The sequence below is a fragment of the Carassius gibelio genome, chromosome A1 (genome assembly GCF_023724105.1).
Source record: "Carassius gibelio isolate Cgi1373 ecotype wild population from Czech Republic chromosome A1, carGib1.2-hapl.c, whole genome shotgun sequence".
Taxonomy (NCBI): domain Eukaryota; kingdom Metazoa; phylum Chordata; class Actinopteri; order Cypriniformes; family Cyprinidae; genus Carassius; species Carassius gibelio.
This window is the reverse complement of record NC_068371.1, coordinates 7,871,355-7,889,509: the sequence shown is the minus strand read 5'-3', so window position 1 is coordinate 7,889,509 and position 18,155 is coordinate 7,871,355. Positions and strand designations below refer to the sequence as shown.

The 18,155-nt window shown below is 34.5% G+C and overlaps 1 protein-coding gene across 2 annotated transcripts; it reads left to right on the top strand.

The window, feature by feature from the left end:
- Positions 1-1,212: 1,212 nt before the first annotated feature.
- slc24a2 (solute carrier family 24 member 2) lies at positions 1,213-17,758 on the top strand. 2 transcript variants are annotated; one of them, XM_052581593.1, is made up of 10 exons: positions 1,213-1,393; positions 4,029-5,091; positions 12,217-12,252; positions 12,346-12,460; positions 12,582-12,656; positions 13,058-13,134; positions 13,245-13,379; positions 13,844-13,933; positions 15,270-15,436; positions 15,521-17,758. In XM_052581593.1, the coding sequence occupies exons 2-10, from the start codon at positions 4,180-4,182 to the stop codon at positions 15,768-15,770; spliced, it is 1,857 nt and encodes a 618-aa protein (XP_052437553.1). In that variant the 5' UTR covers positions 1,213-1,393; positions 4,029-4,179; the 3' UTR covers positions 15,771-17,758. The 2 variants fall into 2 exon arrangements, with proteins under 2 accessions (XP_052437553.1, XP_052437632.1); XM_052581672.1 differs by having other exon boundaries at positions 1,216-1,393; positions 12,346-12,454.
- The last annotated feature ends 397 nt before the right edge of the window (positions 17,759-18,155 follow it).

The window sequence follows — 18,155 nt, the reverse complement described above, 5'->3', positions numbered from 1 at the left end:
TAATAATTAGTTTGTTTATTAAGAGTAATCCTATTTCATGTGTGTCTTTGCATAGATAACACTGTGCATATGAATATTGGCCATGGTTACTAAAAAGACAACTGTGAGATCAACTAGTGTTATAATAATGATGAATTGAAGTATTAAACAAATATTTGTAGTTAAATAAGAATAATATATTAAAGTTTTGTTTATATACAGTACCATCCCAATACAATGACTAAATGTAACAGTAGTGTCATTATAGTGCCGTATGGTTCTCCAGAGCATCAAGAACCGCAGGAGGAGGATCTTTCACCCTGCAGAGCACAGTTAGCCTCGGGTCAGATGTGTTTGCACACTCTACATGATTTTCCACAGAAGTGCAAGTACAAGACTTCTGGCCCATTTCCTGGAAGATTGTGTGGTTGATTGGAGGTGGAATTAGGCAATAGTTAAGCTGAAATGTCCTCTATGCAGGGCAGGGTCAGGTTCAGCTGCATCCAGCATGCTGCGCTCACATGCTATTTAAAGCCCAGCGAAAGCTGTGGCCTTACGGGCCTAATCTTCTCTTCACAAAGATGCATTAATCTATGTTTTCAATCTATGGGGCTGGATGGCAGCTTTAAGTCCTGCAAGAGTGGGATGATCTCCCTTCAAACCTGATGTGATGAGATTCTAAAATATATTAGTATGGGAAAATATGTCATTTTATTTTGTTTAGTTTTTTTCCCAAATTTTTTAGTGTGTTCAACCCTCTCTAGCATACTCATTCTGAAATAACGATACATTATTTAATAATCATGTTTGTGTTCAATCAGAGCATAAAGTGTCTTTTTCAAGTGGAATACGAGTAGTTGACATTCAATTATTTTCAGAAATTACTTTATTAATTACTTTACAAAGATTCTGCTAAATGTTATAGAAATTAAACGCATGCCATTTTATCACCTCATATTAAGTGAGAACACATGATACATTTGGTCTTTCAAATACTTTATTATCAGTAATTAAAAAATGTGACTAGTGAAGACAAAAAGGTCAGTAAAAAATTTTTAACTTGTGTGACCAGGTACAGTTTCCTGTATACATTAATATAAATTTGAACATAAAATCTTGGTCATGATTAAAAAACAAAAACAAAAACGCATTGTCGCATTATGTATTCATTACACTATTGCAGGTTGTGTACTGTACCCAACTTGTCAAGGGCAGAACAAGTGGATAAGGGATGGGGCAAGGAAGGAGAGAGTGAGACGGGGGAGGGAGGAAAGATCAGACCTCCCCTTTAACCTGTGTCAGCAGTAGAAGCATTCTTGATCTATGACAGTGAAACAGCAAGTGCTTGGTGTCCATAAGTCTGTGGGATTCATCTGGAGGATTCACCATCCACAGTAAACTACCAGATGCAAAGGTAAATTCATTTATTCTGTAGCATATTCTGGCATTCTGTGTGTTTTCTTGGGTTTATATTTTTAGTATTTATTGATAAATCATTTTTATGTAAGTGTATTAGATATATAAGCCAAATCTCATGCAATTCAAAGAAAGCCATAAGGTGAATCTATTAAAAAGTAATTATTTATCCATTTCAACTTCTAAAAAAATTATCTTAAAATCAAGGTGACCGTTGCAAATGGTGTTCATTTACTATACATGTGCATTCAACTGGTTACTGATTTCTAAATGTTCCTATCATGCAGATGTGATCACTGGTAATAAATATATTTCAGTGTGTGTGAGATATACTGTGAGTCGGGGTAAAAGTAAAGGCCGTGTAAATCAGGATAACAGTGGCCTATAGATCCGATTAAATCTTTGACAGATGGACTCTTCAGAGGAAGAAGCCAGGAGTTTAAAAAATGTAAATATATAAAAAAAAAACAGTTTCGGTATGTACAGTATACAGATATTCAAGGTCTATGCAATACATTATATGGATATAAATAAATATAAGCACAAATACCATGCATACATTTTTGATGTTAAAATATTTATTTAGTTAGTTTTGACTGTAAATTCTGATTGGATGGGCCATGTTTGGAACCATATAATAGCCAATATTATATAGCCAATACAGTAAGCACATATTGCTTGCCATAGCATTTAAAGACGTCAGTCTTTCTACAGAACTATATTATTTGGTTGAAAAATGACTTAATTTGATTATTTCTAAATAATAAATGTATTTTGTCAAGGACATTTTAATGTTTTATATGAGAATTAAGCAATGCAACACCCATAGATTAGTGGTTTAATATAATGATATGTGTGAATGAATTATTCCTGTATCATTACTGTGATTGTATGGATTGTGTAAGATGTCTGCCAGATTACAGTGATTATGTATTGGTTTAGACACTTTAGCACATGTCCTCCTAAAACCTATACATGCCAGATCAGAACAAATCTGGCTCTCTTTAGAGCTGTGCACTTGGTCATCTTATGGAACCGGTCAGTTATATTTAGATATTGGGCTATTGTACACTACGGAGCCCAGTTGTTAGAAATGATAACTTTAACTCACTTTATTCTATCATATCATTCAGTGGTTTAGGCTATTGTAGATTGGTAATCATGTGTGAAATTCTCTTTTAGGATCAAATGGTGACTTGTTGAGAGAATGATAACTTTATGTTGTGAGGTGTCTAATATGATTTGATGCATCAGTGATCTAAAAAGATGTTATGTTTAGTCCAAATAAATATTTATCCTGTTAGGTAGTTTTTAACGTTTATTCACATTACAAAATGATAACATCTAGATTAATTAGTTTTATTTGAGACTAATATGACTGAACAGGTTTAATTCAAGACAGATATGACTAAATCACCAACTTAAGTCACTTTACAGGTCAGATCTGATGGGATAGCTAACAACTGCACTGTCGAAAGCAAAATCCCAGATTCTTTTTTTAACTATAAAACTAAGGGAAGGTTAAGATGATCTATCACCAAATCTGCAGAAGCCATAACCACATTAGAAGTTACAGTATATAAGATAGAAGTGAAGTGAGAAGAGTCCGTTGCTGGTCCCCATTGACTTCCATATTATGAAAAAAAAAAAGTCAGTGGGGACCAGCAACTCAAGGTGAACTATCCCTTTAAGCTCCTCTGTTGCTTTGGTAACATAGTCCAGTTGTCACACTGCTTAGACCTCCAGCTCAATGACACTATTATGCTGGAAAGGAGAGCATGTTATGTGTGCCATCCAAAATCACAGCATCTGTCATTGCCCTTAACTTTTCAGATTAATCATGACCTAATCACCGATTAGTGAACCGGTAGTCATAATGACGGAGAGTGTTTGCTGAAGTGACGAGTTCTGCTAGGTAAAATGTCTTCCGAACAATGACTGTATGTGAATTCAATGTTAAAATGTTTTTTTTTTCAGTTTGTTTTAATCATAGACATTATTATTATAATTAATATCATTATTATTAATTGTATAATTCATTTATAATAAAGGAAAGAATATTAATAATTATTACATTTTATATTTTTATTTTATATTGTTTATTTATTTTCTAAAATTGTTTGGTTACCAACATATATATATATATGTATATATATATATATATATATATATATATATATATATATATATATATATATATATATATATATATATATATATTAGCAGAAAAAAGAAAGGTTTGGAACACCATGAAAACAGAATTATCATTTTTGGTTGAACTATCTCTTTAATGATAGCATTAAGCAGAAGTCAGCAGTGAAATCAACAATCACCAGCCGTAAGGAACAGGTGTGGGATCAGGTTGCAGCAAGCTGACTGACAGTCAGCTACTGGATTGGCTGAGGAAAGCATCTGTTATGTTAATCCTACTTACATGAAGTAGGATAAAAAAAATAAAACGATTATTCATGCCATTTAGCCATACTGAAATGTGATATTTTGTCATTTTTCTCAGTTATGTTTCTTTTAATCCAAAATTTGTAAGGCACAACAGAATTTTAAAAGGCAAATATATTCTGATCCAGAGAATTCGAAACTATTTCTCACTCTCACTTTTCTATGTTGTGTTTCAGTGATTATTATGAGGAAGCCTTTAGAGACTCTGGACCCTGCGAGGAATCGGGGAGTACATTGTTCCTGTCAGGTTTAAGTAGAGTTGGCCTGTAACCATGCCCGGGGCTCCATAGATTTCTGACCACCAGACCCCCAAGCTGCCCATCAAACATGGATCACGTATTCCCCAGCATCAAATTGGGGTCAGATTACACCCGTTTGGAGCAGAACAGCAGCAAGCGTCACCGACTGCAGCATGTCAGGAGGAAACTACGTCCTTCACGGATTTTTGGTTTTATCCTGAGCATCTCTGCCCTCACATTGTTCATGTCTTGGAGTGCCTTTACCTTCACTTTGGGCCCCTTCCCAAGATGGACGCCACTCACTTCTCTCACCAACCACGAGGGACTTGCAGAACCAGTGCCACACAGAACTGTCCTATCTTCTCACGAAGAGAGCAATGTTTCGGCAGATATGCCCATCGCTATGGCCTCGTCCGTAGAGCACAACCAGGGAGATTATCCCGAGGATCTGTTCACGCTGGAGGAGAGGAGGCAAGGTGCAGTTGTGCTGCATATGTTCGGCATGATGTACATGTTCATTGCCCTCGCTATCGTCTGTGATGAGTTTTTCGTCCCCGCCCTCACCGTGATCACAGAAAAACTGCAGATCTCGGATGATGTAGCAGGTGCCACCTTCATGGCCGCTGGAGGCTCTGCCCCCGAGCTCTTCACCTCTGTGATCGGTGTGTTCATCTCACACAGCAATGTGGGCATCGGGACCATCGTGGGTTCTGCTGTCTTCAACATCTTGTTCGTGATCGGGATGTGTGCTCTCTTTTCACGTGAGATTCTCCACCTCACCTGGTGGCCTCTGTTCAGAGACGTCACCTTTTATATCATTGGACTAATTATGCTTATCGTTTTCTTCCTGGATAACTACATTACTTATGTTGAGAGCATTGGACTGTTACTCTGTTACGCTAGCTATGTCACGTTCATGAAGTACAATGCGACTGTAGAGACTATAATCAAGACAAAATTACTCAGGAATCAAGTGGACGACATTGAAGCTCCTCCTAAGGTGAGTCGCATTGTTCCAGATGAGCTATCTGCTTCCCAGGTCAAAGGTGGAATTCTCCTTCCATTCCTGATAGAAATCAGTATATCACAGTGGTTTCAACCAGGAGGCCCTCAACATATTTCCAAGAGTGCTGCAGGATGTACTTTATAAAATAATTAATATGATCTATACATTGATATAATATATTTATTACTATTAATAGAAGTAGTAGTAAATAATATTCAATATGAATACTAGATTAATTTCAAATGCACAAACAATTAATATGTAGTGTCAACACAACACTCCCAGTTAAATTTTTTCATTCACATGAAGTATATAGACTAAAAAGAGTGAAAATTAGGTGAATTTACATTTGCACTCAATGTCTGATGACTTAAAAAGACATGGCGACATTTCTGGTATGCGAACATAGTTAGCAGCTGAGGCCCATCGGTTTTATATTGTGCATTTTGGGAATTTTTAGTGGTCTTGAGCACTTATAACTGATTGCATCAGCAGTGGAAGCGGAACCCAACTGTTGGCTAAGAATCAGCGTTCCCGATTGAAAGAACACAGACAGTTTTATCACCTCTCTGAGCTGGATTAGGCATTATATCAGGTGTCACCTGGACAGAGCAGAAAACACTGCTCTGAGTTCACAATCAGCTGAGTAAGACTAGAACCTCTGCGGTACAGACAAAGACGGACAACAGAAAGAGACAGCAAAAGTAGAAAAATGAGGATGTAAAGGAAGAAAGCTGTTCAAATCTTTTACTTATCTTTTTGCTGAAATCTATCTTTCAGCGACCAGACATCTCAAGAGGGACAGATATCTATTTTTGTCTTTTCCTGGCACAGTTAGCTTTTAGTTTTTAAAGGGAACCCTGGGTTTTAAGGTTTGTGTGGCTTAAAGGTTTAGTTCACTTCCAGAATAGAAAATTCCTGATAATTTATTCACCCCTATCATAGAAGGTTTATGTCTTACTGTTTTCATTTACAAAAAAAATTGTTTTTTGAGGAAAACATTAATGCACTTAAATGGTGGCCAATGGGTTGAAGGTCCAAAGTGCAGTTTCAGTACAGCTTCAAAGGGCTCTACACAATCCCAGCCAAGGAATAAGGGTCTTATCTAGTGAAACAATCGGTCATTTTCAAAAAAAAAAAAATTATACTGTTTAACCACAAATGCTAATCTTATAAGATTACACTAGCTCCGTGATGTGTGTAATGCATGACATAATCACATTGGAAAGGTAACACACGGTTAGCTCTTCGTCTGTGTACTCCGGTTCAAAAAGATAAGGTAGGGTGAAAAACATCTCAACCCATTGGCCACCATTGAAGTCTATTATAATTCAAAATACATGTATAAAACAAGGTGGATTTTTTTAAATAACGTAAATGTTTCATGGGTTTTCTACTTCATATTTCAGGAAGAGGCATCATTTACGTTATATTAAGCCATACAAATCTTAATACCCGGGGTTCCTATTAATATGTTCATTTGTGAGTCTTAGCCATGAATTTTGTCTCGTTTCCGATTGTAAAACATTTAAAATAAATGCAGTTTAGAATATATATTTAAATGATAATTTGAGGGTTTTAAGCATAAGCCTTACTAAATTTTGTTACATTAACTTTTAAAACACAATTTTGTTTGGAAAGAAAAATAAAATATATTAATTGCAGTTTTGCCATCTTGTTGTAGAGATGTTTAGGTATTTGTACTGGGGGAAAAAATACAAATACTGATTAGGATTAGGAAGTGCTAAAAAATGTTGGATTCTAGAGATCCATAATAACTGTTCACTTAACTGTTTAATGTGTGTGTGTGTGTCCATTATAAGACAAACACCAAAAACAACAACTGTGTGAACATTTTAGAAGTTATTTCTCTATCAAACAAAGCGTTATTCATAAGCATAGATCTGACAGGCACAAAGAACATAACTGTACAGTATTTGCATCATATGAGTTTTATATTTCCATCATCTCTCAGTTATCATATAATTTATTTATTATAAATCTTTGATGAAAACTTACAGTGACCCCCAAAATTTATTTAGACAAACTAGCACATGTATGAATGGCACTGCACTGGATAAAATTTGACAAAACATCAAACCAAGTGGCACACTTTTCATTCAAACTTTTCAAAAAGACACTTGTGCTAATCAGATACGAGGAAAATAAGTATTCAGACAATTTCTGGTTTTCAGACATTAATAAAATGACCTTGGGTCCAATTGGTTGAAAGCTAAAAAAATAAAAATAAAATTGTTTGCAGAAGCGAAATTTTGACATTTTTAAGCATGACTTCACTGCCCAAAAGTGTCTCAATTGGGTATCGGTTTAGTGGTATTATGTATTGTTGATATTTTAAGAGGCCCATATGAAGCCAGTTAAATCTGTCCAACCTCCTGTGTTCCATTCAGACAGCTGGAGACGGATTTGTTTTTTGCAGTTTGTCCTGTAACACAGGTGAATCGGTGGAACATGCTGTTTTGATGACTTCTTATTGATGCACCAGGGGCATGTACATTACTTTTGAGAACCATTAATAGCATGTTACCTATTTAAACCCGCATTCATTAGTCTTAGATTGCTCTTTGCTGTTAGACTGCTTTTTTGGATTGTCACCTCAGTACATTGGGAAATATGATTCCAGTGAGCTTGCAAAAATGTTCAATATTTCGTAAATGTCCCACGTTTCATTCAGAATTGATTTAACACAACTAAATAGATCTCCTTTTCATGCAAACAAATGGGTGTAGGAGAAGACATTATAGAGCACATTACATTGGATTGTCACCATTCTGGATTAAAATAAAAAATGGCTTGGTATAGAGAGAGACTTCTTAAATTGAAATGAATAGGGGTAGAGACAGGGGTTGGTGTTGGGAGGTTGGTACATGTGCTCTTTGCTCCTTTAGCCGAAGCTCGGGCTAATCCAATAAGATGTGATCCTTTTAGTGCTGCTAAGTATAGACAGGTGTCCTGTTCTTTTTAAACCTGTACTCAAATATAGAGTATTGTGGGAAATTCTTCAGGTTTTTTTAATCACGTTGTCAGATACATTTCCACAGTAAGATCTTTGTGTCATTTAGTGTTTAATGTAGAGTTCAGAAACATGGTGGATAACTTTATTTCTGCTTACGGTTTATGACTCCTAACCTGAAATCCTTTGTAATCCCAAATCAACTGCTTAGAAGGGGTGACGCCAACCAAAAAAGGCTCTTAGTGCTTAGGGAAGTGACCTGCCTTCTGAAGCAGACTTTTGAGGGAATATTGAACATTTCAACAATACTTTTCACTATCTGTCCAGCAATAGAGACTTTCCTCTGACACTTTTTGAATTATAAATTACTCAGTGCTGCTCGCTTTGGATAGTAAACAGCAAATTTGGAAATGACTTTTAAGTGATAAAGCAGATGTTCATCTGTAATATACCTTTTATATTTTATTGTTCCTGTGGCTCAGGTGGTAGAGAATTGCGTTAGCAGCGCAAGGTTGTGGGTTCGATTCCCAGGGAACAGATGTTAGCCTGAATGCACTGTAAGTCGCTTTGGATAAAAGTGTCTGCTAAATGCATAAATAAATATAAATACTTTAAGTTCCTAGTACTTATGTCATACTGGTGTACATAATAAAAACAGTTTCTGAAGGAAACTGAAGAAATTCCCTTAAGAAATACTTGGAAGATGAACTAGACTAAAGTTTACTTACTAAAGATCTTTTCTTCTGTATTGTGATGTATATCAAAGTAAAATGGATTATAAAAAATAATAATAATAATATCCCACCTATTAAAAGTAACTGAATTAAGAAACTTAGACTTTCTAGTTAGTAATATATACATCTTTGGTGGTATATTTCAAAGGATATTTATTAAAAGTAAATAGGTGAGAGTGTGAGAACCTGGTGTCATGTGTGGTGTGAGTTAATTTGTGAACCCTTAAATGCCTCTGTCTCTAAAATTGTCTCTGTATCTAAACCTGTCACCTTAAGCCTCTTAAGTGTATTTGCCTGCGTTCTGGTTAACTACAGGACCCTTGCTAAGACACACTGTAGAGGCAATTCAAGTTCCCAGATGACCCATATGATTAAACCTGAATGATGTACACAGGATTTATGACTAGTTTTATTTTAAACTTGCCTGTCTGTCTATCTGTCTGTGTTTTGCATGGATGGTGTTCAAATACATTCAAATACACAGCTTAATGTTCAATTGGATATTTTGCTGGATTCATTTAAATGAAAGCATCATCAGTCTCTGTAACATCATGCTGAATTATCTTCATTAGTATCATAATGTATCACATTAGTATCTCAATGCTTTTGTGACTCTATTTATCTAATTTAATACTGATTGATATACCATAGACCAATTGAGTTTGCTGCTACTGGAAAAGCCTATAATGTTAATTAATTTAAATTTTTTACCAATGATGCAAAAGTCCGAATTTAGCATCATTGCTTAAAAATAACAAATTAATTAATATACTAAACTTTTCCCTTAAAAATTAATTAGTCATTTCACAGTGAAGAAGTTCCTGTATGTCCATTATCTTTACATTCTATAGTTAGTACTGTAATGGTGTCATTGTGAGGATCCAGCATGCTAATTGGTCCAACTAATTGCTAAACTATTAGTCTACAAAGTTCATTAGCTGCTCTCTAGCAAGACTGCCCTTGATCCCCATGACTTACTTTTCAACATCTGTCTTGTTTAAGGAAACAAATCAAACAAGATGACAAAGTCATATAAGATTTGGTAAATATGCTCTGACTTTGCACTGCTGGAAACATTTCTGTAGTTTCCATCCTCCCCCCACAATCAATTCTTAGTCATGCAAAAAGTGTAGAATTTAAGGTTAAGAGTCACAAGGTCAGTTGTTTATTTTCTAATATTTTCACATGATGTTGATAGGTTAGATTTTAAACAATTTAGTAGTGTGTGCATGCCTGGTGAAACATCTGTAATAAATTATTATTAATATTTTTTATGCAACACATATGGTAGTTCTCCAGAGTCCAGACAACGGAAGGTCAAAACAAAATCGGTCCTAGTCCCGCACCCAATCTTTTTCTGGGTCTTTTGGCTTGAGTTTATGGTCTTGGTTAGTGCTAAAATATCTCTTCTGATAACTCAAATGATCAATGCCAGGTTCAAATCACCAGTGTGCCCTTGAGGAGGATATTCTATATTTTACATATACTGTATATAGCTAACATTTCATTATATTATGGTAGATGCTTTACTAGTCAGCCAAATCTTTTGTGGAGGGCTCTTAAAAGCATGAAATGGACTAGTTGCTAGCCAAGTGGTGTGGTGCCATAAGCCCATCAGTATTGTAATTTACCTGCAACTCCAGATTGACTTGTGGTTCAAGTGATTGACAAAAAGTGTGGCAAAAGATGGATGAATGGGAAGCTCCAAAGGGGACAGTCCCTGCAATACCTGTCCTACTCTCTCAAATAAATGCAGTTAAAAATGGCATCACCTCAGTTCTTTTAGCTCTTTAACTATTTGCTTTAAACACTTGTAGTTTAACTGATCTTGATTTAGATTTGATTTAGACTTTGAAAGTCTGGTTTTAAGGTCTTGGGTTTAGTCTCACTGAGTCCAATTTTTGACCGTTTGGTGCTTAATGTTTAAAGGATGTTCACATTATTTTCATTTAATGAGTTCTATATTGCATCTGCATTAAAACGCCAATGATGGTAGTAAAATGTAACAATAAGAAATGGTTTTTCAAAGATTAATAAAACAAGAGTATTGGAACACTATTTAAGTCTTTCTGCCTGAAAATTTCATATTTGTTTCAGTGTTATTGTCATTTCTTTGCAATTATTTTTTGCAATTATTAAAATAGCCTTTTCCCTTTATAATAGTTTCGGTAAGTATTTCATTTTCAAAACTGTAAGACAATAGTGAAGTCCACACCACAACTACAGGAATAAAATTTCGACAATATCATTTTATTTATAATAATAGAATCATATTGTTTTTGCTTTAAAAATGTATATTAATTGTAAAAATTAATGATGGATTCAGATCATAATGGTTTCACCTTTCCTCGTAAGTTTTAGTTCAACAGTTTTGTTTAACACCTTGCATACAGACTTGTAGGGCAAAGATTTGTAGGGCAGATTTTGTAAGGAATGATTTCATCTTTTACCTTCAGTGGTTTCTTAGAAACTGTAATTGATGGTATTTGGAAGGTGGGTCAAAATTCTATGATTGGCTTTTCTATACAGTACTTAAGAAGTGCTATTTAGAGCCATGTAGAAGCAGCAGACCAGAACTGTGCTGTGTAACAGCTTAACATGTTCTTGATTACCTGTATGTTGGGGACAGATTGAGCTGATCTTTTTTAAAGCTGGCCTTGAAAATCCCCTTGTCTTTGTTAAACTCCCAGTGTGTGTCTACACATAAAAAAGACAAAAATGTATATTAAGCAAATTCACATTAAATTCATCAAGAGTGACTGTAAATACATTCATAATGTTACAAAATATTTCTATTTCAATTATTTTTCTGCATTGATAATAATAAGAAATGTTTCTTGAGCACCAAATCAGCATATTTGACACACTTGACACTGAAGATTAGAGTAATGATGCTGAAAACTGATAACTCAGCTTTGCTATTGCAGGAATAAATTACATAAAAATATATTAAAACACAAAACAGCTATTGTAATCAATTTGACAATATTACTGTATTTTTTTTTAAATAAAAAAATAATAATAATTGCAGCCTTCGTGCCATAACAGAATCTAGAGAATCAAGTGTGTGTATCCTTCAACAGGCACTTTATTTGTGATAAAACAGTTACTGTCCACTTGGTTTGAAACTTGCAGCCTGTATTTTCTATTGACCACTAGGTGAAATCCATCGTCTATAGAATTAAGTGACTGATTTGTGCTTTGTAATCAGATGTGTTGTTGCTGTAATTTCCTGTACTTTTTGAGCTTCTTTAAACATTTTAGAAGTTGTTTTAAGGTTTGTGTTAATTTTAAGAATATCCCAAGCTTTTTTATTTGTTTATTTTTATTTTTATTTTTCCCAGTAATTTAAATGTAATTTCCTTTTTATAGAATTCACTGAGTTTTGCTTCTCTTTTTTTTCCCCTCAAGGTTATCAGTGCAGCAGATGACGAAAATAAACTTTCGGTAAGCATCATCAGGAACTCTCTTCAGTGCTCTCTTATCAGCATAATATATGTAATGATATATCAAAATTCATTTCTTCTTTTTTCCCCATAGGCTAAGCCCCGCCTCCAGAGAGGAGGAAGCTCCGCCTCCCTCCACAACACCCTCATGAGAAACAGCATCTTCCAGCTAATGATCCACACACTCGATCCTCTCAGTGACGGTAATGGTAATGCAAATACAAACACTCCAAATTTACAAATACTCTCACATTGACTTGCTAATAGACAGATTTGTTAGAATTCATAGATTTGTGAAGTCTTATTAATAAAATATGTTAAATATTCCAGGGAAGTTCAAGGAAAAGGCATCGATTCTGCACAAGATCGCTAGAAAAAAGGAACAAGATGAGGCCAATGGTGTTGGTAAGTTTGGATATTTTGTGTAACAGCATTCCTTACCAATTTTACTTCTGTAATGTGACATATTTCTGTGCAAAATCGGGATAACTGCTGTAAGATTGGTCTTTTATTCACTGAAAAGTGGCTTTTCCATTCCAACACTGTTTGCAAAAGCAGAACAGCTGAAAAGGAATTATAATATAAAAATTATAATATAAAAAATTATAATTATAAAGACAAAGATTTTCTTTGGAGATGTCATATATATATTTCCTGCTGTCTATAATTACTACAGCCACATAAACACTTACTATTTACTTTTATCACAAGCATTTAAAATCCGATAATAGTGCTGGGCTTTATGAGGATTTCAGTGCTTAAATCACATCATTGCATATGTTGTTGTTTTTTTCGTTTTTTTTTAGTTGACAAGAATTTTCCCAACAGTACTAATGTGGAGGTAGAAGTCACTCCCCCCATGAATGGCAGTGCTGGAGCTGAGGTGATGTTGCAACACAGCTAGATCAACTTGATATATTCAAATACATTGGAAATATTAAAACATCACAGGCAACTGACTGACATTGTTTTATTATGGTTCTTATCTCAAAGGCTGAGGAGGACGACGATGAAGACCAGCCTTTGAGCTTGGCTTGGCCGGACACACCAAGGAAGCGAGCAACATACGTCCTAATCTTTCCCATCGTCTTTCCATTGTGGCTGTCACTGCCGGATGTCCGTAGAGATGTACGACTGAGTTTTCTTCTTGCATTTGTAAAACTGACTTCTGACATATTTAATGCAGATCTTGCCACTGTCACAATTTTGTGTAATTGTCAAGTCTTCTTTAATTGTGTAAAGCACTTTATACAATAGAAACTGTTTCAAAGTAGTTTGACTTCATCAAATATTAGACAAATCCAAACTTTACTGTAAAGCAGCTCTAACAAGACAATAGTGAAATTATTCAGCTCAAGTTAGTTCATTATGAAACAAGATCAATACAGTGATTAGCAGCCTGTTATTTAACTCAATGTTAATTCAGGTTAGTTCAATAACAGTGTCAATGTTGTGCAATGAACAATTTGAACAAAGTGTCTTTTAAAGCCCAGTTTCAGGCTGTTGAAACAAACAGTGTTTTGTGTTTTTTAATATTTGAATAGCCTGATATTCGTTCCTTATTATTCCCTCTATCCTCTCTTGTTCCACAGTCATCAAAAAAGTTCTTTCCGGTAACATTTTTGGGATCTATTAGTTGGATTGCTGTTTTCTCTTACCTGATGGTGTGGTGGGCTCATCAGGTACCTCATCTTCACAAATAGCACACACACACACACACACACACACACGCTTTTCTGTTATATTGCATTTTTTTCATCAATGTTTTTATCTTACTGTTCTGCTCTGAAATTATGTATACTGTAGTTGATACTGTATGTCCAAAAAAAAAAACCCCGCAAAGAACTGCGAGAGAAAGAGGAGTGTTTTCTTCAGTGTGAGGTAGTCATAGGTGAAGGTTGATCTCTACTTATAACACTGCTGTAAATCTGTAACTCTGCACATTCACAACCAGCCAAATCCCAAAGCCAATAAGCTATTCTTGTCTTTTCCCTTAGAGGCAACTGTTCTTTAGCTCTGCATCAGCTCCCTCTGTAGAAACTCATCTAAACCCATTGCAGTCAGATGTTTCAGGTTTTCCACAATACATCTGACCCTTTGGATTGTACTGGATCAGATGATAAACCTGCTGTAGTTTTTATTATCGGTTAATTGGTTAAATCAATAATAGGGTTCAAAGAAAAATGTATGCGAATCCCTTTTTAAAAAGGTACTGCCATGGTATTTTGACATGATAAACCATACCAGTACAGGATAAAATTACATTTGCATGTCTATCGTACCATGTCAGAAATTCAGCAGATTTACAACATAATTTTTTTCTTCTGTATATAAGTGCTGTTATTGTTATGTAAACCCAAAAAAACTATTTAAATATTTAATTGTTAATTGAAAGATAAAATAGAACAAATTTTAGATTCTAAGCCTAAACTTAAAAAAGTAAAGTAAATTTAGTCACTTGACTTTTTTCTTTGTTTTGTTTTTGTTTTATAAAAAACTAAAACTGAAATAAAAAAAGTAGATATTTAAAATAAAAAATACAAAAGCACATAAAAATAGCCTAAAACTTGCAATTAAAATGAAAACTATAAATATTAAAATAAAAGCTAATTCAAAATACAAATAAGTGTTACTAAAGTATATAAATAAATGTTTATGAGATAACTTTTCACTCTCTTCATCCGTCCTGTGTCATCATGGATGCATTTTTTTAACCAAGCTCTTCACAGTGATTTCTTGGATTACATCTTCGGCAAAGTATGAATGTGATTTTGTGATCTTAGGAGGCAAAATAAGTTTACTGCCTACTTTTGCAGTGTTAATTTGCCCTTACAAAGATGTACCATGGTAAACATAGTTCACACCAAAATGGTCTAAAATCATAATAAATGAATAGGATCTCCTTCCTACTGTTCATTGATGACAGCCGAAGCTAACACCAAGTTCAACACTGTTTTATCATGGTATTTTAGTACATTTTAGAGCACATTAAATCCCCACTGCAAATTTCTCCCACAGGTTGGTGAGACTATTGGAATCACAGAGGAGATTATGGGTTTGACTATTCTAGCGGCTGGTACCTCCATTCCTGATCTCATCACCAGTGTCATTGTTGCCCGGAAGGGTCTCGGCGACATGGCTGTCTCCAGCTCAGTCGGCTCCAACATATTTGACATCACTGTAGGGTGAGAGATCTTCATCATTAACACAATAACCATCGTGTTATTGACGACCTACTTCTAAAACATCTCGCTGTGTCTGTTCCCCAGCCTGCCATTTCCATGGCTACTCTTTTCACTCATGAACGACCTGACTTCAGTGGCCGTGAGCAGCAACGGCCTGTTCTGTGCCATCGTTCTGCTCTTCCTCATGCTCCTCTTCGTCATCATCTCCATCGCTGTGTGCAAGTGGAAGATGAGCAAGCTGCTGGGTTTCCTCATGTTCCTGCTCTACTTTGTGTTCCTGGTTGTCAGCGTAATGTTGGAGGACAAGATCATTATGTGCCCTGTCTCCATTTGATTTCTTTATCATGCACACCGTTGTTCTTTTTCTGGGAACGGGCCCTTCTTTATAGCTCCGAAGGCACTCCAGGGCATCCGAATGATAACATGGGAGCTCGTACCGCAGCTGCGCTGTGGCATTGCATCTTTATATCCACTGAAGTCTGAGTAGCTGGGCTTTCCAAGCAGTAGTTTGTTATGGGAAAGTAGTGCATTATTCTGTATGCACTCTCCAAAGCAGTACATGGAGACTTGATGTACTGTAGATTTTAGACATTTTTAATATGCTGCATGAAGAGGCTGGACATAAAGAGCAAGGAGACACCACGTCCAATGAAGATGTGGACATCTATGGGGAATGTCTACAGACTCAGGAAAGGACCTTTGATGCAAATATGCAATAATATATTAATCAAGATCTTGGTACTGTGCTTTAAAGCTCATGATATCATAAGCCTTGTGTTGCACAACAACTTGAAGAAACAAAGCTCCATATTTGTTTTGTCTAGACACTGGTCCTTTCTGGTTGTTACTTGAGCATTTTCATTCTGAGTATATCATATCATTTATTGAATAATAGACTTGTAGACATAGTCAGAAGTCTACACTCAAAAAAATAAATAATAATAATAATTAAGGAATAAATGTAGGATTTATGTATTTGAATAGCATATAAAATTTTCATCCATTTGGATTACACAGTTTTGTCATTAAAAAAAGTTACTTGAAATAAAATAAATGTTCACTGAAATTTCAGCTAGTTGCCAAAGCAATTTTTTTTTTACTTAATTTACTAAAATTATTAAACTAAAAAACAATAATGAAAAAAATGTACATAAAAAAAACTGAAAATGGTTCAAACTAATTTAAAATATAACAAAACGAATAGTGTAGGGATATTAAAACGACACTGAAGCACATTTGTCTGTCATATTTAAATTAAGAAACTGAAATAATATTTCTGTAATAGTACTAATGCATTTTATAGTACTACATAATTGTACTATAAAAATACAGAATAACCAGATATATATATTTATCAATTAATCCAATTTGTGTTAACCTCACATATTTTAACTAACTGAATTTTGCTTGTTTCATAGCTATCCATATTTTAACCATGTCCTCACTTTTTTAATATAATAAATGCAATTGTTTCCATGATGACCAGATTTATGCTGAGCTAAGCTATTTGAAATAAAACAATTTAAATCAAATACTGTAATGCAATTATTTAATAGTCATACCTATCCCATGTTTGTTTGTTTTTTTAGTGCAGAAATCTTACGCTTTTCTTTTCATTTATATATGACTTACAAATATGCGTTGTATTAAGTTTATTAGTTTATCTTAAGTCTGTGTAATCCAAACAGAGGGAAATTGTATATGCAATTTCAATACATAAGTCTTAAATTTAAGCGCAATTATTTGATGAGTGTAGAACTGCAAATAATCAGTATACAACTCAAAAGATTTGGAGCACTCATTTTATTTAATATAAGTAAACGCATTAATTGTTATTTGTAAATGCAATGTTTTATATGTTTATTCTGTTTGGTGTGATTTGTTTGGCGAAATCCAATGAATGAATGAATAGTGCAAGACATTCTCGGCTTGCAGAGGAAAACCAGTTATCACTCTCTGTTCACAATCAGTTATAGCAAAAGCTGTAATTTCTTGTGTCATCTTCATCGTCATCATCATCTGTCTAGACTATTTTACAGACTCTACTGTTATCAAAGCAGCCAGCTGGTGTCAGTGTGAGTAGATCTGTATGGCACACTTTGCAGAACTCTTTAATGAACAAACATCCCTTCCTGTATCTCTCATTCCTGTCTTAAATAATTTTGGATAATGTGATGAAATTTGGAAGTGAAAGTGCTAAAGGAATGGAGCACCAAACAGCTTATTCTTAGTAAAAAACACATATGTATCTATCCATTCATAATTTCTGTGTATTTACATGAGTGATGGACTAAATAAAATTATTTCTAAACTTCCACTAAAGCAGTACTACTTGAAATATTTGTATTGATCAATTTCTTAATTTTGAGCTTAAATGCCCAAACTTTGTTTTGTGATGTGAAACAACCTTTTGAGAAATGAATGCTTTGGTCTTTCTTTGTGATTTTAACATTTTAATAATACAATTTTATGTAATTGCCTACAAAATTGTTGAAGATATATGTGATGATATATTATTAATATTACTTAAAAAGAAGAAGAGGAAATATCAGTTAAATTTGAGAAACAAAAAAACACATTTCAACTTGCGAGCTGATGTACTGATGTACAAATTTATATATTAGTGAGTTACATTATAATTTAACTTCATACATTTTAACGTGGCAGGGACTATCAAAAAAAACAAATATTGGATGTTGATGGTGTGTAATTGGAGTCA